At 38.6% G+C, this 27,618-nt stretch overlaps 1 protein-coding gene across 1 annotated transcript in view; it reads right to left on the minus strand.

The window, feature by feature from the left end:
• Positions 1 to 27,618, minus strand: part of LOC125151157 (ATP-binding cassette sub-family A member 10-like) — a 73,151-nt gene that overhangs the window by 12,875 nt on the left and 32,658 nt on the right. Inside the window, 15 exon segments of the mRNA XM_047831685.1 lie at positions 2,547 to 2,633; positions 4,779 to 4,898; positions 11,474 to 11,587; positions 11,782 to 11,952; positions 12,738 to 12,845; positions 16,068 to 16,205; positions 17,835 to 17,968; positions 18,693 to 18,859; positions 20,700 to 20,898; positions 22,186 to 22,305; positions 23,123 to 23,262; positions 24,655 to 24,745; positions 26,071 to 26,209; positions 26,446 to 26,565; positions 26,984 to 27,159. Of these exon segments, the coding sequence (XP_047687641.1) occupies positions 2,547 to 2,633; positions 4,779 to 4,898; positions 11,474 to 11,587; positions 11,782 to 11,952; positions 12,738 to 12,845; positions 16,068 to 16,205; positions 17,835 to 17,968; positions 18,693 to 18,859; positions 20,700 to 20,898; positions 22,186 to 22,305; positions 23,123 to 23,262; positions 24,655 to 24,745; positions 26,071 to 26,209; positions 26,446 to 26,565; positions 26,984 to 27,159 (2,024 nt within the window).

Below are 27,618 nucleotides of genomic sequence, written 5' to 3' on the forward strand. Positions count from 1 at the left end.
TAAAAGTCCTGCATTAAATTAAAACACACACACACACACACACACACACACACACACACAGAAAAGCTGATGAGATAGTAGGGACTTTTTTTTTAAAGATATAAGAACTTTTGGGCTCCCTGGGTGGCTCAGTCTGTGAAGCATCAGACTCTTGGTTTTGGCGCAGGTCATGATCTCAGGGTTTCATGAGTTCAAGCCCCACATTGGGCTCTGCATCGACACTGCCGAGCCTGCTTGGGATTCTCCCTCTTTCTGCCCCTCCCCAGCTCACCATCTCTCTCAAAAATAATCAATTAAAAAGAAAAATATATAGTAAGGGCTTTTTCAGCCCGATCTCAGTGGATGTAGGGGGTAGGCTTGACATCAAAGCATCTCTGCTCCTGGAGTTAGTTTTCAAACTTCAGATTTCATGGCACATCCAGGAGAAGAAGACAGGAGAAAGTACACAACTCTAGAGTTTTCTTCCAAGCAAGGAGTAGAATAGGTGGTCTTTTCACTAATAAAGCACGGGCCTCAAAGGGTTTTACTCTTAGGGAAGGACATGAAGAACACCCAGGAGGTTTGTAAGATAATTGCCTTGAGTGTCAACCACGGGGAGTGAAACAGAATGAGAAGCCAGCTTTTACACATATTTGTAGCCCAAATTCACATCATCTGAATGGTCCCAAACACCTCAAGCCTGGAATTAATTAACTAATTAATTAATCTTTATTTTTATTTACTTTAGAGAGCAAGAGCATGAGCCGGGGAGAGGGGCAGAGGGAGAGAGAGACTCTTAAGCAGGCTCCCTGCTCCGTGTGGAACCTGATGCAGGGCTCAATGCAGGGCTCGATCCCACGACCCTGGGATCATGACCTGAGCCGAAATCAAGAATCAGATGCTCAACCAACTGAGCCACTCAGGCCCCCAAGCCTGGAATTTAGTTAAAAGCACTACCAAACTAGTAGCTATCCAAAGAATTTGGCAGAAGCATACAAATTGGAATAGATATCCCAGAAACAGACCCTGTATACACGGGCATTTTATATATGAACAGAGGCGTCCCTGAATATCAATGGAATGGCACAGGCTTTTCAATAAATAGTTCTGGACAACCGAGGATCTTTAAAGACAGAAATGAAATAGGACCCTTCCCTCACAACACAGAAATAAAATCAAGTGCGGGTGACTGAAGACATAAATGGGTAAGAAAATATAAGTCTTTTAGAGGACAACATCAAAGAATTTTAAATGACCTCAGAGAGGGACAGATTTCTTAAATATGAAATATGAAATAAAATTCATTAATTATCTTAATAGATTTAGGAAAACTATTTGATTATTCTTGATACACACAACCTTTGATAAGACTCAAGATTCATTCTTGATAAATACATAAGCAAACGAAGACTAAAACCTCTAGTAAACTAGGGATCGCATAATACTTTACACAGTTAATAGAATGCTTCATCGTTAACTACTAAGATGTTTCCAAGTAAAATCATAAACAATGGAAGGATGCCTGCCAGTAACAGCATTAGGTCCCAGGGTTTCTGTGTTTTGTCACTCAGAGCTGCACATTTTAATGAATATATGTCTCAACCAAACAACTGTATAACTTTAGGATTTGTTAGTGGTCAATTAAAAAATAATTGAATATGTAACATCTCTGCATATATTTAGAAAATAGGAAAGATACACGTTCAATATACAAAGACTCGTGGAAATGGATATAATTTTATAAATTTATAAAAACGTGGGAAACTTTCTCCCTCAAGAAACTATTCTTCTGCCATTAAAGAGAAAAAAGAGGTCTGTAATCCATTTTGTTTCCCTTTTCTGCCTCAGTTACCATATGCACAGAAATAACACTTATATTCTATCTCAGTATCTTTTCCCAGTATAAAATTCCACTTAATTTTTCACCTTTCTTTTTCATTATTCAAATTAGTTTATTTTTTCATCCATACTTAAATGATTTTTGGCCACATGGCATTCTTTATAAATCACCACAGGCAATCCAAATTGTCTTTGGATACATATCATGTCAATAATGTATAAGAATAGCAACCAAGCTGGGGCGCCTGGGTGGCTCAGTTGGTTAACAGTCCAGCTTCGGCTCAGGTCATGATCTCACGGTTCGTGAGTCTGAGCCTCGGGTTGGGCTTTGTGCTGACAGCTCAGAGCCTGGAGCCTGCTTCGGATTCTTTGTATCCCTCCCTTTCTGCCCCTCCCCTGCTTGTGCATGCGCTTGCTCGCTCTCTCTCTCAAAAATAAATAAACACTTAAAAAAAATTAAAAAAAAAAAACAGCAACCAAACCTTTAGTATTTCTGAACAGCAACCAAGCCTTTAGTATTTCTGGTGTATATTATACTGTCATTGATTCCATATAGAAAAATATCCTTATGCTTTACTGTCATTATATTTGAATGTAGAATATAATAGAATATAGTAAGAGCGAGTATTTTTAGGATACTTAAATTTGCCGTTATTTAAATAAGACTAGGTGTATTACACAGTTACAAATCCTAGGCAATACACATTCGGGTAGAAAATTTTTCTTACTATTAAGATTGTTAAGAGAATGCTCTGATTGCCTTCCTTTATTTCATCATTCACACTTTCCGAGTTTCTCACATACACATAAAATACCTGTTGAAGAAACACAAGAGTTAAATGAAGTTTCCTCTGCTTGATGCATATAAAATTTGTGCACTAAATATGCAAACGTTGAACTTGAATTTGTTCTCTGTTACTGAAGTCTGTTGATGAGCTGACATCCTTCCTTGGTTGTAATCTCCAACACCTTCTGCCTTCCAATTGTATGTGGTAGGGATTGGCAGATTTCTTCTTCTATTTTTTCATCTAGACGGATTTTATTTTTGACACATAAATATTACATATTTTGTTCGATGTGTGCTAACATCTATGAACATTCTCAGTACTGAGAGGCCTTGCAGTGTTCTTTCTGGTTACAGTTCTGTCATCATTATCCTCACCTCCTTCTAAAAGCCAGCCGGCACTGATCAGAATGTTAAACCCCAAATAGCGGGAGCTATTTTGCAAAATAGCTAGAAATAGACGTGTTAAGTCTTAGAATACGACTTTTCATAATTGTAAAATACCTAGAAATAGGTATTTTTTTCACAATTGTAAAATACCTAGAAATAGATGTGTTAAGTCTTAGAATAAGATAATTATTGAAGTTAAGCACCACATTTAGTTTTGCATTTCCCTCAGTTCCATAAGATAGGTAAACGAGAGGGAGTATATAATTCTCATTATTCATTTTACTAAAAGTGAATGTTCTCAGAAGAATCTAATATTTTTTCTGCCAATAGATGCTAAAAGGGATATTTTAAAAATTACTACCATTTAGTGAGTGTCCACACTATGTGAGATCCTGGGCTTGGCAGAATACATATATTACCTTCTAAGAGCAAACATTATTTCAATCTTTTTATACTAGATATTTTATAATAAAATACCCTTGACTATAGTTTTGCAATTATGATTCGTTTGTCAGATGAATATTTTTTAGCTGCCTCCTATTAAAAATACTATTTAATGGGGCGCCTGGGTGGCTCAGTCGGTTGCACATCCCACTCCGGCTCAGGTCATGAACTCATGGTCTGTGAGTTCGAGCCTCACATCGGGCTCTGTGCCCACAGCTCAGAGCCTGGAGCCTGTTTCAGCTTCTGTGTCTCCCTCTCTCTCTGACCCTCCCCCGTTCATGCTCTGTCTCTCTCTGTCTCAAAAACATAAATAAATGTTAAAAAAATTAGAAAAAATAGTATTTAGCATTAATGATTTTTAAATTTTTTATTTAAGTTTTTATTTTATTCTATTTTATTAAATGTTTATTTATATTTATTTAGAGAGAGAGAGAGCATACACATGCACCACGGTGGAGGGGTAGAGAGAGAGGGAGAGAGAATCCCAAGCAGGATCCATGCTGCCAGCACAGAGCCTAATGTGGGGTCCATCTCATGAAGTGTGAGATCATGACCTGAGCTGAAATCAAGAGCTGGGCACTTAACCAACTGAGCCACCCAGGTGCCCCTAAGTTTTTATTTTAATTTGAGTTAGTTAACAGTGTTATATTAGTTTCAGGAGTACAATACAGTGATTCAATAGTTTCATACATCACATGGTGCTCATCAAGAAGCGTGCTTGCACAGGGCGCCTGGGTGTTTCAGTCGGTTAAGTGTTTGACTCTTGATTTCGGCTCAGGTCATGACCTTATGGTTGGTGGGATTGAGCCCCATGTTGGGAGCCTGCTTGGGATTCTCTCTCTCCCCCTCTCTCTCTGCCCCTCCCCCATTCATGTGTGTATGTGCTTTCTCTCTCTCTCTCAGAATAAATAAACAAACATTCAAAACAAAAGGAGTGCACTTGCAAATTTCTTTATAGTGGGAGTGATAAAGTCCAGAACTGTGATGTAGATGAAATTTATCAACAGTTGCCCCCAAATTCTCAGCAGCGCTTGGTTTCTCCCAGAAGTGCTTTGTAGCAACATGATTTCCTTCCCTCACCAATCACATCTCCAAAGCAATTTATTGACACTAAGTGGCATGCAATCAAAGAGTGCAATATGTCACATCTCCCATGTGATCTGATATTTAGGAAAAGGGACTCAAGCACAGTCATCAACTTTATTCAGTTTTGCAATCTTAGTTTCAGAACTTACCAGCATCGAATAACTCCTAAATTTTATACTTGTTTCAACACTGGGCAAAGATTTCATTAATGGGCTACATGGTTAAGGCCAGTCACACAGTAGGTAATATTGCTTACCTCCATAAAAAGTATGAAAAATCTAATTAAAGTGTAGAAAGGTATTGAAATCATGCATAGAATTAAACTGGGGTCTTCAGGTTTGGCTGATGATTGGATGATGAGTAAAAATACTGAAATCTAGAAGAAAAATATCCATAGGTATTTTAATTTTCTCAGTCGTACATAATATTTTAAGATTTTTAAATGAATAATCTGTTTTCCTAGGAGATATTCTCATTTTCACTTTATATATAGCAATATTGCTAGGTTTTCCTCTTTAGGAAGCAAGAAACTATCATTACAACTGAAACACAAGTTTATAATATCTAAAAGATAACTATCTTTTAAATATCTAGAAGATTTTGCACTATCTTATATGGATAGAGAGTAACAATAAAAGAAAGGGATATTACATTATTTACCCTGTTCATCACCAAAAATCCTCATATGCTTTTAGCACCAGCGTATAATTTAGAATTAACTAATGATATGACTTGGAATCTTAAAAGACAAAAGGACAAAATAAACGTTGAGGTATTTATTGCCGTATGTAAGCAATAGGAAAGATATGGGAATTATCCATTTTGACACTAAGGTAGGAATAGTGAAAGGCTGAAAACATCCTGGGAGGAATGAATAAGTCAAGGGGATAAAAGGCACAGCAGAAGACATATAGTCAATGGTAAGGTAATAGCGATGTATGGTGACAGAGGGTAGCTACCCTTGAGAGCATAGCATAACGTGTTAACTTGTGGACTCACTATGTTGTTCACCTGAAAGCAATGTGACGTTTTGTGTCAAGTATACTCAAAACAAAATCCTCAGAGAAAAGTAATATGGACAGCACCGTACATGGCAGCCCATATTCCCAAGTCAGACTACTTTGGTGGTTTCCTAAGTGGACTCCCTGGATCCAGTTCTCCTTTCGCCACAGATCCATGGGGCATTCTGAAGAAGGGTTTGGTTTGGTTTGAATAAGAATCACTTTCTTTTACATATTCCATATAAGTCCTCTGATTGCAAAGATTGTTTTGCTCGAGCAAAGCGTCTGGCACTTTGTAACAGAGAAATGCAATAAACATCAGTGAATGAATGAGTGAATGAATATTGGAAAGGCAGGAGGATTTCTATCTTTATGTTTTTATTCATCAAATAATCAAAAAAGATACATATTTAAATTTTTTTTAAATGTTTATTTATTTTTGAGAGAGAGAGAGAGAGACGGAACCCAAGCAGGGGAAGGGCAGAGAGAGAGGGAGACACAGAATCCGAAACAGGTTCCAGGCTCCGAGCTGTCAGCACAAGATATGTGAGCAAGATGAGACCTGAGCCGAAGTCGGACGCTCAACCACCTGGGCCACCCAGGGGTCCCAAAAAAGATACATATTAAGGGTTCAATTTATGCAGATCACTTTGTGGAGTGGTATTGTAGTTACTACAGTTGTAGGAATAAAAGAGGGTGAAAGACAAGAAGAGGCTAGAAGCTGTTACTGAGCATTTACTGTTTACCAAGGACTTTGATGAGCAGTTGACTAGCACTGTGATGGTCAATGTGCTTTGAAAAAGTCAATCCAAACCCTTTAAAGTATTATGGCTATTATATATATTTTCCGAGGGTCAGATAAATGAATTGACTTGCCCAGTGTCTTACAGCTATTCAGTGCTAGGTCAAGGATTCAAACCGGGGGCTGTCTGGCTCTAGAGCCCAAACTCTTAACCGCTATACTTTTATAGGAAGATAACCAGCTATACATCAAGTCAGTGGACATGACGTCGGCTGCCATGATACATATGAAATAGATGATAGAACAAAAACGCATATAAATAATGTTTCCTCCATAAGCACCAGAAACATTTTCTGGAGGAAAAAGCAATATCAACAGAAACAGTTTCACTAGTTTATTTTATAACCTTGCATCACAATCTCCTTGAAGATTTACTGTTCATGCCATTTATAAGTAATAAAGGTTCTGCTGTAACAAAGTATGCAGCAATATATCTTCAGTTATAAAAAACTGAATTTAAACCTTCTAATTCTAAAAATGCAATTAAATAACTTATCTTTGACAACCCTACCTCTCTTCTCTTATTCCCTTAATGCACTAATTACCTCATCTATCTTGTCCCAAACATCAGAAAAATAAAAAGAATCCTTCCCTTGGATCTTTCCTCTGGCAAACAATACCAACAACATTACATTTAAAGGAGTTGTAAAACACTTCCTATTTCTACTTCCCCATTCTATATTTATTCTTCCATCTGCTATAAACTGGATTCTATATTCACTGCTGTTAAAAAAATTTTTTTTAACATTTTTATTTATTTTTGAGACAGAGAGAGACAGAGCATGAACAGGGGAGGGTCAGCGAGAGGGAGACACAGAATCTGAAACAGGCTCCAGGCTCTGAGCTGTCAGCACAGGGCCAGACACGGGGCTTGAACTCACAGACCGCGAGATTATGACCTGAGCTGAAGTCGGCCGCTTAACCGACTGAGCCACCCAGGCGCCCCAAAAACTAAAGTTTTAAAAGTTAGCTGTGGACTTCTACCTGTAGAAATATAGAAGAATAGATATCCTGAAAGACCTTACCCATGCCATCTAAAACACATGTCCTTTAAATACACTGCTAGTCTCAGGAAAAAAAGTGAGAGAATTCTTTGACAGGAAACACAAAGTCTGAAACCTAACTTGGACTATTAAGTAAACACTAAATCTGAGCGACCAGGGAACAAATGTCCATTCCAGTTCAGGGATTGAGAGGTCCTTCCCTCCAAATACCCTCGATAGAATAAGTATAGAATAAATAACCCTCTTTAGGGGTATTCCTTGCAACCCCCATATTAAGGCATGACGCTCTAAGATGGTGAATGCCCTACATGGACTCTACACTGTACTTCTTGCAAAAGTAATTGAAAATTCTTCTAGGATGAAAATATCCCCAGTATAAGATCTTGAGAGTTCCATACTTAAAGGTCAACTAAATATGTGCACCCAGCTAAAATAAATAAATAAATAAATAAATAAACATTCAAATATACAAAACAGCCAGCCACAACAAGTGGCTGGGGGGGGGTGGAGTTTGGGGGGGGGACAACCAACAACAGATTATAACTATTTGAAGACTGTTATCATTGTCAAAGAACAAGTACAAATATTATTTTAATTAAATGTATAAGTAAATCAACTGTGGAATAAAGAACACAAAAGCAAGTAACAAGAGATCATGAGAAACTGCTGGACGTATCTGAAATAGAGCCAAATCGTTTTAGAAAACAAAGTTGAAATTTTAAAAAGTTGATCAAAGATTAAGCATAACTCAGAAATAGCTGAATCAAAAAATAAGTGAATTGGAAGGAGAGTCTGAAGCATTTCCCAGAATGCAGCAAGGACAAGGACATAGAAAGTTTGAGCAAAATGCTAAGAGATGTGGAGAACAGACTGAGAATAACACTAATACTATCTCAATAGAGTCCAGGGAGCAAAAAATAAATATTTTATTTGCACTTTCATAAGAGAAGTAATATTTAAAGAGGTGCTGGCAGAGAAATTCCTGGAACTGACAAATGAATTCACAGATTCAGATGGCAAAATTCATTTGAAAAAAATGATAAATACAAAGAAATCCACACCTAGAAACAATGTAATGAAATTAAAGGTGCGAAAGTCAAAGACCTTAAAAGTAGTCGAAGACGAATCCTCTACAAAGGAATGGCAGACAGCAATACGTCTCAATAGCAAAAAGGTCAGCAAGAGGTTAGTGAATTTAGGTGATAAGAGAAAATAATTGTCAGCCAAGAAATTTATATGCAGTAAAATTAACTTTTAAGAATGAGAGTGAAAAATGGCCCTAATGAGAATAAAAAGACAAAGTTACATGTGTGAATGGTGGACAGTCAACGAAAAGTGTCTACAAATATTTTTTAACTTCTTAAAATAATAATGTTCATTTATGAGATTAAAAATGAGAGAACCAAACACTAGAGAATATCATGCAAGTAGGGTGAGCAATTATTGATCATAAAGTCTCCAAAATACAGTGTTGGAAGTAATTAGGATATTGATTAACTTTAGGGTCCATTAAGTTTGGCATGGGGAAAAGAAAATCAAGGATATTATGGGCTGAGTTTTGTCCTCTCAAATTCACATATTGAAGTTCTAAGCCCAGTAAAACATGATTGTATTTGGAGATGGGGTCCTTAAAGAGGTCATTAAGATTAAAGACGTCATGGGGCGCCTGGGTGGCGCAGTCAGTTAAGCGTCCGACTTCAGCCAGGTCACGATCTCGCGGTCCGTGAGTTCGAGCCCCGCGTTGGGCTCTGGGCTGATGGCTCAGAGCCTGGAGCCTGTTTCCGATTCTGTGTCTCCCTCTCTCTCTGCCCCTCCCCCGTTCATGCTCTGTCTCTCTCTGTCCCAAAAATAAATAAACGTTGAAAAAAAAAATTAAAAAACAAAAAAGATTAAAGACGTCATGGAGGTGGGCCCTAATCCAATGAAACTATTGTCCTAATAAGAGGAAATTTCGACACACACACACACACACACACACACACACACACAAGATCACAGGAAGTCTGAGAGATGATGGCCATCTATAAGCCACCACATAATGCACATCACAAATACAAAGCCATGAAGTAAAAAATGATATCACCAAATTGAAGTGTATAAACAATCACAAGAAATTCATTAAATTAAACGCATAGATTGTCAGATTGAATTTAAAAATGACAACAAATAAAATCCAACTATATTCAGTTGGCAACAAACAGACACGAAAGCATGACACCCAAAGGTTGAAAGTAAACCCATGGCAAAACGATTTACTGGGCAAAAGCTAAATAAAAGAAATCTGGTACACCTATATTAATATCTGATATATCGACTTTATGACCAAAAGCCATTATGAGAATAAATAGGGCCACTACCTAATGATTCCAGACTTGAATGATCAAATAAAATATGGGTTTGAACAACATGGGTTTGACCTGTGCAGGCCCATGTATACATGCACTTTTTGTTCAATAAATGCAGTCCTGGAAATGTATTTTCTCTTCCTTATGATTTTCTTAATAATATTTTTTCTCTAGGTTTCTTTGTTGTGAGAATACAGTATGTAATACAGATAACATAATAATATGTGTTAATCGACTGCTTATGTTATCGGTAAGCCTTCCAGTCAACAGTATACATCTGGGGGGGAGTCAAAAGTTACACGCATAATCGCGACCATGCAGAGGGCTGGTTCCCCTAACTCCCATGTTGTTCAAGGGTCACCTGTAGTCTCAAAATATATAAAGCAAAAACTGATTAAATGAGAGGGTGAAACAGACAGCCCTACCTTTATATTGGGATGAATAAGGGGAGAAAAACCAAACAGATCAAGGACTAATTCCAATAGTTAAGGAGGCGTTACCTCGTTACGGCATCTGACTATTGTAGCACAAGCACTTATAAAATTGACCCAACGAATGATATGATTGGGTACTGCAAGGAGGATACTTAGAGACTAAGAAGCAATTTAATAGCCTTTACGATCTCTGCCGGCATACTGAATTCTCCAACTGGCTGTATTTGTGACATTCCCGTCCACACTAAATCCAAACCTTTGGATATTACCCACAAAGACCAGCCACTGTGACTGTACCAGCCCCAAAGAAGTAAGATGTTGGCTCTCTTTACCCTAAACCCTCTGCCCTGTCCCCACATACAGGAGAAGGGGAAACCCAGAAGCAAACAGAAAAATTAAAAGGGTAGACCCTGCTCCCTTTCTCACCACTGGTCCCCAAACTAAGGGCATGCCTGAAGTGGGGTTGGGGATGGAGCTTTTGAGATTAAAGCTATGATTTGGACTTGGCTGGCCTTTTAAGTGAATCTTAATGAGCTATTTTACTATCTGAAATGGTCAGAAAGCTATGATATCTGCTCAAGATGTCAACAAGGCATAGGGAAGAGAATACAGCAGAGTGCCTAATGTAATAAATGTTTTTATTTATTAATCAAACTTTTCCATGTTTATTTGTTTGATTACATTACTAGTCAATATGGTCACCTATCACACTTTTTTTTTTTTTTTAATAAGTAGAATTATTCAGGAGAAAAACTACACTGAGTTGAGAGGCTTGGGTTCAGGTGTGATTCTTTTAAGTTCTTCCCACTCTGTAAAATTAAGGGACTGTCCCAAGTGATCTAGTCTTTCAGGTGAGCCCTGCCAGGGTTTCTACAGATATTTTGGTTCTCTCCAAAGAAACAGAGATATAAAAGAGAAACCTCAAAGAACAGATGGAAATAGGAGAGAGAAAATGAACAAGAAATACTGAAACCATGAACACAGTCCAACAGTAATGGAGGTACAAAAGAAGTGATTCCATTCTCTTCTAAGTAACGTATTTAGGGGTGCCTGCATGGCTCAGTTGGTTGGGCACCTGACTTTGGCTCAGGTCATGATCTCGTGGTTTGTGAGTTCGAGCCCCACATTGGGCTCTGTGCTGACAGCTCAGAGCCTGGAGCCTGCTTCACATTCTGTGTCTCCCTCTCTGTCTGCCCCTCCCCCAGTCATTCTCTCTCTGTCTCTCTCTCTCTCTCTCTCTCTCTCTCAGTCAAAAGTAAATAAACATTTAAAAATTTTTAAGTATTTATACTTAACTTTGAATTCTTAAAAATAAGCTTTAAAAAAATTTAATATAAATGTGCGTATGTGTGCATAGATACTTACAATAAGAAACCCGAGACACCAAAGGCCATTATTTTTTCTTCTCTTGCGAAAGATGAATGAAATCACATATGTGAAGAATATAAGAGAAGCTGCACAACCAACTATGTAAACCACCTGCAAACAATATATTTAGTGGCAAGATTAGAGATGGCAGGCCACGTATGGGACAGGGAACAGGGAGATAATGAGATCATAAGGCTGTGTAAGGCCATTTTCTCACACACGCCTTTCGTTAACGATACAACGCTAATGGAAGTGAATGTTTGTTTCTATTATATTTTGGCCTGGTGAAAAAAATGATCACTTACAAGAGCAAACATGAGCACCAGTGGGAATCTGACTTCCAAAACCGTGAGGCAGTTAATTAAATACACTGAAAGAAGAATCGAGCAGTATAATGGAATGTCCACCAGAGCCTGTCCAATCCAGTATGCCGAAGGACACAGGCCTGAAATCCATAACTGAGACTGAGTTTTTTGCTGATAAAGAAACAGAAGGGACACAGAAGGGTTGGAAATGTTGGGTCGAAAAGGTATTTTGTTTACGCGAAAATACAAACTTTTAATACATTTTAGAAATAGCATGTTGTAATTTTTTTTTGTCTGTATTATTTTATATAGTGAATCTGAGCTTCAGTAACTTTCTAACCCAGGTCTAGGTAATCAGGCCTCAGGCAACTAATACCATCCCAGAGAAACACCGTGTCACTGTTACTGGAGAAGGGCATGTCTTTAAGTATCTGATGTCCAATATGGGAATATACAGCCATTGGCTCAACAGGAAAAGTCTGGATTATTTGTAGAGTTGATTTACTCTTTGATAAATTTACTCTTAGATAAATGAAAATGATGATAACATAAAATTTTAAAGCTTGATTTACAAAAGTGTTGTTAAAAGTTCAGAAACATGGTATATCTTATATTTGACGCTCTATTTAAAAAACACACACACACATTCCTTTTGGAACTGTGAAATAACAACACACGGTCAAGAAGCACCACACTTTCACCTCTAGAGTTGATTCAGTAGGATTCCCTTAAAGGTGAGGCAATTTCATGGTGTTGAATAGTGAATTTTCTGACTCCTTTGACATTGTGATTAACCATTTGACAGAATCTATAATGAGACTAGAACAACGACATAATTTATGTGTAGACACATTTTTCTTGAAGAACTATCCTGTGTGTATACAGCAGTGAAATTCTAATTTTTGAAGTCAGAGAAAATCATCTTTGTCCTCCTCCCCTCCCACACCCCCTCTTACTTTGCGATCGCTGAGGCTGCTCATGCCAATGTAAGGAGAAAGGCAGTTTGCAAGGACCAGCAAAAATAAAGGCCCATTCACAAAACCAAATTCCACTAAGACGCCATTCTGGAAGTTCAAAACACACCTGTAAGCTATTGAAATTGTTACATATCATGCAATCAAACATAGTCGTAAGATATGAGATAGTGAGAACTTCAGAATGGAAGCATATACCTAATTTAAGAAGCAAACACAGACAGGGGTGCCTGGGTGGCTCAGTCAGTTAAGTGTCTGACTTTGGCTCGGGTCATGATCTCACAGTTTGTGACTGTTGCGCTGTCTGCTATCAGCGCAGAGCCCGCTTCTTCCGATCCTCTATCCTCCTCTCTCTCTGCCTCTCCCTCACTCGGGCTCTCTCTCAAAAGTAAATAAACACTAAAAAAAAAAAAAAAGCAAACACAGGCAGAAGTGGCCATGTTTTGCTACCCTAAATAGCAGGCTCCATTCCCAGGAACTGCACGATATCAACAGAAATTCAAAATCTGAATTCATAGGCATGTATCCAGAGATTGTGAGCAGGTTCTTTTTCATATTTACATCTAGTAATTGTTAAGCAAAGGCATATAATATACTCTTTGGAGCTGCACTGATAGTCTCTGAAGCAGAGAGACTGCTTATTCCGGTTCCCTACTTCCAAGTAGATGAATTATAGATAATAGCTTCTAAAACTCTTGAACTTGAAGCTGTTCTTGTCCCTACCTGTGAAATATAATTAGAGGAGAGCAAATCTTTCCTGCATAAAACACTTCTGGACATCTAGAAATATTTAAATTAATCTTTAAGGCATGGAAGGGTCTTACTATAAATCTAAGTTGTTTTCCAGACAGGGTAATGTATTACTGTTATAACAATGGACTGGGAAAAAAGAAAAAAAGAGTACAGAAATGGCCTTATTTCATAGGCAAAAAAAACTAGAGGTGCCATTATATTAATTTCTTACTATAAAAATTTCATTCTCTACAACCACTATGCATATACTTGCAAACATTCACCCAATTTCCACCATTTTTCCCTTTTTTATCTACAATAATTAAACACACCTGTTAGGAATTACTCGAAGGCTGAGGACAGTTATTAAAATCGTATATAATCAAAAACTGCACTGTATCTCATAAGACACAAAACAGAAAAGAGCCAAGACCCAAAAGGACACTTCAGACTTTAAAATGAAAGAGAAAAAATGGGGCGCCTGGGTGGCTCAGTCAGTTGAGCATCCAACTCTTGACGTGGCTCAGGTCATGATCTCATGGTTCATGAGTTCAAGCCAGGAATCACGGGCTGCGCTTGTGCTCTCTCTCTCTCTCTTAAAATAAGTAAGTAAACTTCAAAAAAGTAAATAAAATAAAATGATAGAGAAAACACCACAGAACTGTTAAATAATTATAATTTTAGAGTTGGATTGTATATTCTCATAAATTTCAGTGTGATCTATTTACTCTCCACATTTTTCCCCCTTAAACAAGGAGTTTAGTTTTATTTTCTCTGTGCATTTGCAAAACACTTAGGACCAACGCTTGGTGAGTTCAAGCCCCACATTGGGCTCTGTGCTGGCAGTGAGGAGCTTGCTTGGGAGTCTCTCTCTGCCCCTCCCCCACTTGTTCTCGCTCTCCCCGCCCCCCCTGAAATAAACAAATACACGTAAAAAAAAAAAACCTTCTGTGAAAAAAAAATTACATTAAAAAAAAAAGGCCTAAGAGGGATTAGTGCCTTAGCTCTAGGGAGCTACAGCAACTGTGACTGGTCCAAGGAATTGAAAAAATATCGGGAAAATAGAACAGGAGGCAAGAGAATGAGAAATCACTGAGGAAGAGGGCCTTGAAGTGGGCCACCAGGGGGAACTGGAGGCCAGGGTGGTGGGTCTGGATGGAGGGAGGGGCCCCGCTGGTAGCCACTGGGTGGGGGTTGCGGAGGCTCAGTATATCCACGAGGAGGTATCACTGGAGTAGGTCCACGCATCCCAGGTGGAGGCATAGGACCTGGATGACCCATGGGAGATCCAAACGGAGGCCCTCGAGGGGGCATGCCCTTTGGAATAGGTCCGGGATGAGGCACTCCAGGTGGCCATCGGGATGGTGGCTGTCCCCCACCCCCAGAGCCTGGGGGCCCAGCATGGGGGTGTCCTAAGCCATAAAGACCACGGTGGGCTGGCTGCATCTGAGACACCCTTGGATGGGGCATCCCACCTGTAGGAATGGGTGAGGACGTGAATGTCCATGCCCAGGATGTCCAGCCCCTGGGGTTCCTGCTGATGGTGGGCCAAGTCCTCCAGCTCCAGGAGGCACAGGTGGTGGGGGCATGGCTGGGGGGTATCCCAGGTGGAAGCATTCTAGGAGGCAGCACTGTGGTGTTGGGGGGAGGGAGGACCCAGGAGGAGGCATGCCTGGTGGAGGATGCCTGGACCCCAGTGAGATACCACAGGATTGGGGGCTGAGGGTGGATGTGGTGTATACTTTCTACACTTGCTTTAATCAATGTATATCACATACTCAATAAACTCCCCTAGGGAGAAGTGATGTAAGATTAAGGATTTGCATTTGAAGCTTTGTAAGTGTTCTAGATTTCTAAGCAAGTCCATTCATTCACTGATTTTAGAAACTATGTATTAGGTACCTAGTTAAGTGTGAAGAGTTATTCAAGACAGATTCTTTAACAGACCTATTATTTTACAGTTTTCAGTGTCTTTGGATCTTGGCTCTTTTAATGTTCTATGTCTTGGGGAGCTGTGGATAATTTTGAATAGACAAGATTTTATTTTATTTTTTTCAATGCATTTATTTAGTTTGAGAGAGCACTCATGCAAGCAGGGGAGCAGCAGAGAGAGAGGGAGACAGAGCATCCCAAGCAGGCTCCGTGCCAACAGCACAATGCAGGTTCGACCCCACGAACCATGAGATCATGACCTGGGCAGAAATCAAGAGTCAGATGCTCAAATACCTGAGCCACCCAAACGCCCCGATTAGATAAGATGTTAGACTGAAGGATGAGGCCAGTGATAAAACGAGTCTCTAAGTATCAGGTAGACACTCAAGAAATATTTGTAGAATGAATGAAAAAGGTCAGGCTTCTGTTCTAGGCACTGAGGAAACGGATTTAATCCTCACAATAACTATATATAGTAGATACAATTATATCCCCCATTTTATAGATGAAGACAGTAAAGCAAGGAATGGCTAAGAAAGTTCCTAATACATAGCAGAAACAGGACTCAAACTCAGGTGGTAAGCTATAAAGTTCTCCCCCTTTATCCCTCATTAAATAGTCTCTTATATAAGTGAATACTGTACTTACAAAAGGAAATGTGTTTCTCTCTGTTTTAATAAGTTCGGTAAAGTTAAAAATTCCAAGAAGGGCATTGCTAACAATTCCCATAAGAACAGGAAAACAAGTCATTCTCTTGGTATTACACGCAACTGAAAATCTGTAATCCTTAAAAAAAAAAAAAGACACACAAATATAAGTTTTAAATTCTTAAAGCAATCATACTTTCTGTACCACTTATAAAGGACCAGGGTGGAATTAGGGTGAGAAGGAGACTATTAGTTTTTCTTTGACACTTCAATCTTTTTGAATTGTTGTAAGAATGCATTATTTTGGTAATCCAAATGACTTATTCTGTAAATGAAATAGATGAACATTCACTAACATGAAAGGATGTCAACGATTTATATTTTATGTGACAGAAAGAGTTTCAGGGCCCTCTAATACAATTCCAATTTAGGAAATATGTCTTAGAATATGAGATTGTTCTAAAAATAATGTATTTTTATAAAGGAAAAGTGTGTAGAAGACATTTACCAAACAACAGTTAGAAATATAATATGGGAAAATAAAGAAATGAAATTATTTAGAGAATTTTACCTTCTGTATTACATATCCCAGTAATGTTTTAATTTCCCTATTAAAAATGCGTTGCCTTTTTTCTGCTTTATGGAGGTGTAATTGACAAACAACATTTTAATCTACTTAAAATGTAGTTCATAATGATTTGACATACATATATATTGTGAAAAGATTCCTCCCATCTAGTTAACATTTCCATCACCTCAAATGTATATGTGTGTGCATATATATTATATGTCTGAACACTTATATTATATATAATATATATGAACATTTAAGTTCCACTCAGCAAATTACAATTATACCATACAGTGTTATCAACTATAGTTTCCACATTACACATTAGGTCTTGAAACCTTATTTATCTTTTTTTTAATGTTTACTTATTTTTGAGAGAGAGAGAGAGACAGAGTGCAAGTGGGAGAGGGGCAGAGAGAGAGGGAGACACAGAATCTGAAGCAGGCTCCAGGCTCTGAGCTGTCAGCACAGAGCCTGACGCGGGGCTGGAACCCACGAAACGTGAGATCATGACCTGAGCTGAAGTCGAAGTCAAACGCCCAACTGACTGAGCCACTGAAGCGCCCAAGCCTTATTTATCTCATAGCTGAAAGCTTATACGCTTTTACCAGCCTATCCCTATTTTCCCCACCCTTAGCCCCTGGCAACCACTTTTCTACTTTCTGCTTCTAGGAGTTTGACTTTTTTTTTCTACTTATAAGTGATACCACGTAGTATTGGCCTTTCTCTGTTTTGTTTCACTTAGCCTAATGCCCTCAAGATCTACCCATGCTGTTGCAAAACATGCATTGCTTTTATAACAAATAAAATCATTAATAACGGTGCCTGGGTAGCTCAGCTGGTTAAGCTTCTGACTCTTGGTTTTGGTGCAGGTCATGATCCCGCAGTGAATGAGCTCAAGCCCCACATAGGACTCTGTGCGGACAATGGGGAGACTACTTGGGAATTTTCTTGCTCTCCCTCTCTGTGGCCCTCCCCCCATCCTCTCAAAATAAATAAACTTTAAAAAATAAAAAACAAATCACGAATAAAAGATGATCCCTTTAAGAGATAGAAACGTGTGCTCTTTAAATGATTACAATTTCATACTTTAACTCAACAAGGACTCAAGAGTTGAGTTGCTTCTCTATAGATCTCAAGTATTGGAAGGTGGCAAGACCCCATTCATGATTCAACAGTACGTGGATGCAAACATACCTTCCGGTCACCGGACACTATGATGGCTCCATTGTAGGAAGGATCATCGGAGCCATTTCTATTTCTAAAATCATCTACTTCCAGAAGTATATCCTGACGCTTCAGTGCCTGCATAAAGTCTTCAATATTTGATCCTAATGTAATCAACGAAGGAAGGCAGAATAACATCAAGGAAACCAACGTCTAAGCTTTAAAATAGCAAAGATGTCTCCTCATGTTAAGGAATGCCCAGGATAACATGATAAGGACCTTCACTCTCTGAGAATATCCTGAGATTAATTCCGATGCTGGGACAATGAAATATGGTCTACTGTCTTGAGTGCAACAGACTCCTTTCAGAAATATGTTTGCGGATTTTGTACTTCTTATGAAGGGAAAAGGATTTATTCCTGAGGGCTAGATTTGCAATTCTCACAGAAATAAAACTTTTTATTAGCGATTTTTATAAACTCTGCCAGATGTCTGTAATGTTTGTAGCTACAAATACTATACACAAAATACAAACCTCCTAAGCTAGGCTTGTTCTACTGATGATACAAATCGGTCCTACTCATTATCTAACCTGTTGTATGTGGCTAACGCTGCAGTGATATTTACTGTATGAGGGACCCGTTCAAGACATCTTCATGAGATGAAGGTAATTTGATATTATCCATTATGTCCATTACTTTTCTTGGTTTGAAAACATGTTATCAATTTCCTTAATTTGAAAACAAAGCAAGCTCTGGGCACACACACCGCTTCTCCCCCTTGCCGCTCAAGCTATTTTTAATATAGGTCTTTTTTGCTGCTCGGGTTTGTGTTTCAAAAGATCTTTGATGATAAAAACCAAGAGTAGATTTAATCCCTATTTCTCACCTGTATTGTTGATGACCAATAGACTGGTAAGAGGAGTCTGTGAGGGTTGTTCCAGAGAAAGAAAATACATACTGGATGAGAGCTCCCGACAATGAGTGGAATGAGATAACGCAACCACTATCTTCACAAAAATGGTAGGGATTAAAGGAATACCAAGTAACAGTAACCTAAGTAAAAGAAAATTAAAATGCAAGTCTAAAACATCTTCCCTCCAACTATTTAAGTCACAAAACATGCCATAGAAATGCCAACTTTGGGAAATTCAACATACAAATATGGCGGTTAGTTACATAAAATGACAATGACGTTAATCTGAAAGAGGGCTCAAAATTTTTCATAAATCATATCACACTGCGAGATTTCCAAGGATAATAAGAGCATCAAAAGAGAAGGTGAAATCCAAGTGGGTTCCTCTGGTGGGTGTGCTGGTTGATCAGGACAACAGGGAAAACATTGGATGGGATATCAGGAGCCTCTAACAGCCTATCTGCATAGTTTTAAAGGGAAAGAAGCCTTATTTCACACTGCCCTCAAACTTGCGATGTGTACAATTTCAAGTACCATTTTAACTTGCATCAGCTGTTGTTTTGTGTATACTTTAATTTTCATGAAACTAGATGCCATATTTAATGCACAGTTTTCAGGTCCTAGAATGCATTCTTCCAGCTCAAACTACCAGTTGGAAATCTCTCAAGTAATCCTTTTGTTTCTCTAATTAAAGTTGGTGAGTCCACTCTTTGCAACGACTTCTTTCGCATCAGACCTCAGGCTCTACCACCTTCTCCCTTCACAGGGGAAAAATGAAGTCCAAACTCTCGCTGATCTTATCACCTCCCCTCCAAGGACAGAAAACATTTCCATCCCCTCAGTCTGTCCTTCTGCTGTAATAGATGTTATCTCTGCTCACTACCAAAGCTCAGTTCTTCTCAATACTGCTCTGAACCCAGACCTTTGCCACCCACCCTGACACCTTGCTTTGTTAGCTCATCTTTCATTGTTTTCATCCTACTGGCATATTCTTACCATGGCTGAAGCATTTTCTAATGTCTCCCATTGATTAAGGGGGGGGGGAGGCAACAACAAAGGAAGAAAAAAGAAACTTCCCGACTTCAATCTCTCTTCAGCTATTACCTATCTTTCTACTTCCCTCCATGGCCAAGCACCTCGAAAGAGTTATCTATTTTCAGATCTTCTCGTCTTAAAACCTTTCATGACTTCCCTTTTTGCCAAATACAATTGATGCTTTCTGCTCTAAACTGGGGTTCTCTCCCTCCTATTTACTAATCCCTTCACGTTTTCCAGTCTTGGCTCAAATGTGACCATTTCAAAGAGGCCAACACTGATCACCTTATTTAGAACTATAACGAACCCCTAACTCCCACCAGCCCTTCCCATCCCTTTACTCTATTTTGTGTCACCTACCAGATAATTTATTTAGTTTCTATATTTGTTATTTGTTATCTTTTCCTCCCAGCCAGAAGGTAAACACCATAGCACCTAAAATAATGCCTAGCACATAACAAGCCTCAATAAGGATTTGCGACATAATAAATGATTAACATATTTATTGTGTAATTATTTAATTAGTATTTTTCTTCCCCACACGATATAAGTCTAAAGGCCTTTTCAGTTGTACTCACTTCTGTAGGATAGTACTATAAGCACTGGAAAAACATTTATTAAACACATGAAGAAATTAATAGACTTGTTTTCTTCATGTTTGAACTTTTCTGCTCATATTCACTAGAGAGATTTAAAGTAGTCTGATACTGGGGCACCTGGGCGGCTCAGTTGGTTTGGTGTCTGACTCTTGATTTCGGCTCAGGTCATGATCTCAAGGTTTGTGAGTTTGAGCCCCGCATCAAGATCTCTGCTAACAGTGTAGATAGAGCCTGCTTGGGATTCTCTCTCTGCCTTGGTCTCTGTCCCTCCCCTGTTTGCTCTCTCTCACTCTCAAAATAAATAAATAAAGCAGACTCAACAAAAAGAAAGCCATCTGATACTTACAAGGACAAAAGAAGTTTCCTCTCGTGCCTTAACTTTAAGAAGCGAAGCCTTGCCATTGCACACACCTGTCGTCTCCAGAGAGTTCTGGTACTGATGGCCTTTCTCAATCCAGGAAGAGAGCAAGGAGCCTGTTGCATTTCAGACTCAGTTCCAGCATCCCTTGTCTCATTGACTTTCTCTTGTTTCCAAATGCCAACATCTGTAGCCATGTAGTAAACCATTATAACGGGCTACGCTATTTGTACTTTCTCTTTAGAAACTTTGAAAACGACACCAGAATATTTTGAAACAGTACTTTTAATAAGTTAAGCTACTGATATCCATAACTCTTACATTGAAAATGTGTCCTTCAGACAAATATAATGGATCCAATTCCAATGAGTGAGTATATTAACTTTTGAGACTGAGTTAGGCTTCTTGGGAAGCATTTATTCTTTCAAACCAATAGCAGCGTATTACCAAGGGATTTTTGCAGAACGAGTTTTATGCGAAAACACGAGGATAAATGTATGTAACTGAGTTTCTAAAAGGTCTGCTCTGTCATCTGGAGCTCCTCCACAGAATTACTGATGACTGACACCCCAGTGACTATTTCAAGACACTGGTTTTAAGGAATAGAAAGTCCATGAAAGACCTCTTGTTCAAATCCCACATATGCCTCGTGGCAGCTGTTATGTCTTGGCTAATCACTCAACTTCTCCAAATCTTAGTGTTCTCCCTGCATAACACAGTTATGATGGGAATTAGGAACAACATAATCAACAGCTGAGCACAATGGCTGGCACATAGTTAGCCCCGAAATGCCTCTAATGATTATTATTACAAACCGAACTAAGGGAACATATCATCTTATCAAGTTACCTGTTGTTAATACATTAATGAGAATTAATTTACAAGCTAAGTAAGAGTACATCTTTATAGAGAATGGCAGGTAAGAGACAAAGCCAGGACTCATGCCATTAGCAGGAAGCTATTGATGATAAAGGACAAGTGGGCATTGCAAAGGGATGTGAGTGTTACTGCCATAAGAGGGAGACAAATGTTACAAAGTAATTACCCAGCACCAGGTCTGATAATGTTAGGTATAAAATAATTACAATACTTTTAGGGGCGCCTGGGTGGCTTAGTCAGTTAAGCGTCTGACTTTGGCTCAGGTCATGATCGCATCGTTCATGAGTTCTAGCCCTGCATCGGGCTCTCTGCTGTCAGTGTGAAGCCCGCTTTGGATCCTCTGTCCCCTTCTCTCTCTGCTCCTCCCCCACTTGCTCGAATGTGCTCTCTCTCTCTGTCTCAAAAATAAATAAACACTACAAAAATTTAAATAAAAATAAAATAACTATGATTCTTTTAAAAGCAGGCAACTCTATTTTATACCTAATAGACATTCTAGGCAGAATTCCACATAAAAATCTACAAATATGACAATACATGGTCATTTTCTGTTTTTTTTCTTTCTTAATTTTCTGCTAGACACGCATTATTATACCTGGCTCATCAATTGTTGATTTGCCTTCTAGATTCAAGAAGACTTCATTCAGAGTTGTCATGGAAACATCATAATTCATTATGCCCTGATTAGAACACTTTTCAAGATCCCTGTAAAGATCTAAAAAGAAGAAAGTAATAAATTAATGCAATTAAAATTGCTGATAAATACACTGAAATCCTAAAGATCACTCAGAATAGATAAATCTAAAAGCATTTTCAAATTAAAGCTGCCACAATAATCCAATAAGAACATCCCCATGTTCTCTGGTCCTTCAAATCAATTTTATTATTTTAAATCTCTTTTTTATTTCAGAAGCTTTAACATTTCTTGTATCACCATGGCCATGTGTGAGTATGTATGTCTACTTAAAAAGTCATCAAGCGGCTCCTGGGTGGCCTGGTCAGTTAGGCATCTGACTTTGGCTCAGGTCATGATCTCGTGATTCGTGAGTTCAAGCCCCGAGCTGGGCTCTGTGCTGACAGCTCAGAGCCTGGAGCCTGCTTCAGATTCTGTCTCCCTGTCTCTCTCTCTCTCTCTGCTTCTCCCCCACTCACACTGTCTCTTTTTGTCTGCCAAAAATTAATAAAGGTTAAAAAAATTTTTTTAAATAAAAAAAATAGTAAGGCCTTATTTAATCTGTGTCTCTAACAGAAATGAAAAGTTTTTGCTCTTTCAGAAAAGAGATATTTCAAAGCTTCATTGAATGCTGACAAAGAGAGCAAATCTGGGTTTCTCAGTGAAATACATTCATGGAAATTTTAGTTGATCTCACATGAAAACCATGTATTGGATAACACACTTCATTATGTTGAAAACAGGAGGCAGAGCTCTTAGGAATAAATATTTTCATGGGTATAAGCTTTCAAATCCAACTGACAGAAGACAGAATGCATGGACACTTAGCTGTAGTCTCTGCGACCATATAGTAAGTTACCTGGAAACTTGTTTGTTCTTTCCAAGGGCAAAAGATACACAAGTTTTTCTTCACTTTCTGCTCTTAACTTGGCATCAGGGACATGCCGCTTAATGAGGGATGTGATTCTCTCCAGATTACACATTTCATTCCTGCGTAAACTAAAGTTACAAAAGAAGCAGAAGTCTTTTGAATTCTTCTCCAACACCATGGCTCATCACAAGACAGTTTTCCATTAAATAATTTGAATATATTACAGGCGTCTCCTGCTAACTTCAGAAATCAGGTTCCCAGAAATCAGATATCCTATTTCCAAGTGCTAAATGGTAGCCTTGTTTGAATTATTTTAAATGGGAAAAAATACAGATATTACATGTCAATTCCAAACCCCCAGCCAACTTCCTGAAATGTAACCAAAGTAAGTTGAAATTTCAGTAAACATATGATATGGATAGATAGACAGCAGGCTGGTATATAATATATATATGTGTATTTACATATTATATATAAATAAGTAAAATATATATTGAGATATATATATATATAATCATGATAGGATGTAAAGTACATGAAACATTACTTCTGGATCATTAAAAAATTAATAGGGTCTTCAATAAATAATTGCTTTTTTTGTAGCAAATGGCTTCTATTCATGCTAATAACTTGCTTGTTGATATGCTGTGCTTTCTAAATTATCCCACGTGGTATTCTGACATCAAAGTTGATTCTGATGCATAAAGATGACTTGGAACACAATTTCAGACCTTCAGGGCCAATTGTTTCATTAAAAATCACTTGCCTTTTCTGGGTGGGGGGGGGGCGTGCCTGGGTGGCTCAGTTGGTTACGCATCCGATTCTTGATTTTGGCTCAGGTAATGATCTCATGGTTTGTGAGTTTGAGCCCCACGTAGAGCTTTGCACTGAGAGTGCAGAGCCTATATGGGATTCTCTCTCCACACCTCCTCCCCCGCCCCCCACTCCTCCCACACTATCTCTCTCCCACTCTTTCTCTCTCTCTCTCAAAAAATAAATAAACTAAAAAATTTTTTTTAATTATTGCTTTTTGAAAACATAATTATAAATTTTTATATATTAGCCAAGAAATGTTTTATTGAAAGATGTATAAGCATTTGGAAATCTACATGTTTAAAACCAAGAAACAACCAAAAGGAACATGTCAATGAGGGAGATACATTGTACTGTTTATTGTAAATCAATTTCCACCAAATATTAGGTTGGTTTTCTTATACCTCTAGAGGATTACATGAAATGCCACCCCTTGTATTGACAGTCATATTAAAGAGCTACTCCCATGGGCGCCTGGGTGACTCAGTCGGTTAAGTGTCCGACTTTGACTCAGATCATGATCTCACGGTTCATGAGTTGGAGCCCCGCGTCAGGCTCTGTGCTGACAGCTCAGAGCCTAGAGCCTGCTTTGGATTCTGTGTTTCCCTCTCTCTCTGCCCCTCCCCTGCTTGCACTCTCTTTGTCGCTCAAAGATAAATAAACATTAAAAAAAAAATTTTTTTTAAGTTACTCCCAGAATACATTACCTTAAATGATATCCAATACCCCATTTTTGCTTCAGAAACAAAGATGACCCTGCACATTTCAACTTCCCATTAGACATAAACACTTTCCTATCTGAGTAGAAAGAAAGAAAGAATAAATTATGTGAATTCCTTATATGGGTATATTCTCTGCTCTGGAGACCAACACACTGAATGGGTTTTTTAGTATGAATGTAGTCTCGTATGACTGAGCTCCTGGGTACAGCACCGTTTCTCATCCCCATGCCTACTTTGAAGCAGGACTCAGAAATTCACTGCATCCCTCACGGGTTATCCAATGGCATAAAACATTACAAGGAGGCCCAATCTTCAACTCTCCCTTCGTGCACATACTTTACTATGTAACTTTGCAGTGTTCTCTCACCATGATCAAGGAGATCTGCTCTACCTCTTGATATCTGCCTCCACCATGCAATTTTCTTTGGCCAATGCCATGTTAGCCTACTTTGGCCAATAGAGGCTTAAAATGGGCTTGTGCATTGGGACTTGGTCTCTAGAGCCTTAGTCCCTGCCATGAGAATGCCTGGGGTAGTCTGCTGGAAGATGAAATACATCTAGAGTGGGGCTGTCACCTAAGTAACCTTAGGTTATCCAACGGGCCTTGCCAATGGCCATTCAACTACCAGACATAAGTAAGTGAACCCAGTCAAAGATGGGAAAATCTCTCTAAGTGAGCCCACCCTAAATTGCCAACTCTCCAACTTATGCACTAAATAAATGCTTATTGACTCAAGACACTAAGTTTGGGGATGGCTTGTTTCATAGCTTTATTGAGGCAGGAAGTAGTGGACATGGAAGTCAAGTATATTTTAAGGAAACTTAGTATAGGATCGTACTGCACGTCAGACAGTAAACTTTCTCTTCTTTTCACAGCGTCGTTTCTGACTTAATTTGTTCCAGATTCTTCTTCCATACCCTTTTCTGGCTCACTGAAACTAGTCCTCCACCTGCCACTATGTCCTAGGCAGAACATTCTCCAATATTGCATCTTCGTACCCTCGATTAGTGAAACAAAGATCCTCTTAAGAAGGCAACGAAGGCTTGTAAATTTAGAAAGTTTTCCCAGCGAAAAGTTTTTTCTACCCAATAACAAAAAACTATATGAAAGTTAATATTGGAGTTTCAAAAAATTTTAAATGTACTTGTGATTAATGTAGACAGTGAAAAAAGTTACAGACAAGAAGATACATCAAGCACGGGTCTAAGAACTCAGGGGGAGTGCTTGCTACTAAGAACTCATGGGGAGCTCAGCATCCCCCTGAAGCAAAGTGCATCTTTAGAATGTCATTACTCAAATGGACTTTAAGCAAGATTCTCTTTAAAAAAAAAAGACTATAGACAGTATCTCTCATGTTAAGTCCTTAAATAACTAGTTAGAAGAAAGAAGCCAAGAATCACCAGCCAAGATGTCAGCCTCATCCATAATCTGGGTACTAAAAAGGATCACACGGTTTGTTTTCCGCTCCTTGAGGACGTTCCAAACTTGGTGCTTTGAAAAAGGATCCAGTCCAGTAGTTGGCTCATCCAGCAGCAAAACCTACAGACCAGGAAGAGTATGAAAGTATCTTTCAGTTCCAAGTGAGGACCTTCAGAAAGTTGCATGGAAACCCATATAATTCCTAGATTCAAATACAGCCTTCCACGGGATTCCGCAGAGGCTTGTATGGCCCCCTATCACAAATTTCCTCTCATATTTGGTAGAGTTTAGACTTTAATGATAGCTTGATATCCTTCAGTACAAATTAATTTCAAAAAAATTTTTTTCCCTCTTACCTGAGGATCTCCTAAAAGGGCAATCCCAAGTGTCAGTTTTCTCTTTTGTCCACCAGTCAAATTTTTAGCAATAACGTCTTGAGTGTTTTGTATGTCCAATTCCATTATGACTCTTTTCACCTATCAAAAAAAACCCATCTACATAATACAAAATGTTTTACTTCAATCAGTTTTTCTAATAATTAGGAGAAGTCTATTCTAAGAACTTCATCAACTTTATTTATGAAAAAATAAAGTAATAGTTAAAAAAAATATGGTCACGAGGGACGCCTGGGTGGCTCAGCCAGTTGGGCGACCGACTTTGGCTCAGGTCATGATATCACGGTTTGTGGGTTCGAGCCCCACGTCGGGCTCTGTGCTGATGGCTCAGAGCCTGGAGCTTGCTTCGGATTCTGTGTCTCCCTCTCTCTCTGTTCCAACCCCGCTCGTGCTATCTCTGTCTCTCTCAAAAATAAATAAACCTAAAAAAATTCTAAAAATATGGTCAAGAGCAAAGTAAAGTATTTTCAAAGCCACCAATTCAAATATGTTCACCTACCTCTTGTTCCACTTCCTTGGACTGAATCCCTTTTATTTTAGCAAATAGCCTGAGGTTTTCTCTCACAGTCAGAAAGTCAAATTGAATATTGAATTGTGGACAAAATCCAATGTTCATTCTAGTTTCTTCCATGTTCGTTATTTCAGAGAGTTGGGTATTATAAATAGTGGCTGATCCTAAAATAGAAATTTTATTTTATTTCATTTTATTTTAATGTTTATTTTGAGAGACAGAGAGAAAGACAGAGACGGAGAGTGAGTGGGGGTGGGGCAGAGAGAGAGGGAGACACAGAATCCGAAGCAGGCTCCAGGCTCTGAGATGTCAGCACAGAGCCCGATGTGGGGCTCAAACTCATGAACCGTGAGATCATGAGGTGAGCCAAAGTCAAATGCTTAACTGAGCCACCCAGGCACCCCTAGAAATTTTATTCACCACCAGGATAGTAACTCTGTGAAGAGTGATAATATGGGATACTAGTTGAAGAAACCTCACATTTATAATTGTATAATTAATACATTTAATTTCAGATTATTTAATTTCAGAAATTCAGATTATTCTCCACACAAATATCAGGGTCTATGGCAATGCCAAGAATACAGGGAACAGCAAACAATAGCAGAGCGGAGATACAAGCT

This window comes from Prionailurus viverrinus, chromosome E1 (genome assembly GCF_022837055.1).
Source record: "Prionailurus viverrinus isolate Anna chromosome E1, UM_Priviv_1.0, whole genome shotgun sequence".
Taxonomy (NCBI): Eukaryota; Metazoa; Chordata; class Mammalia; order Carnivora; family Felidae; genus Prionailurus; species Prionailurus viverrinus.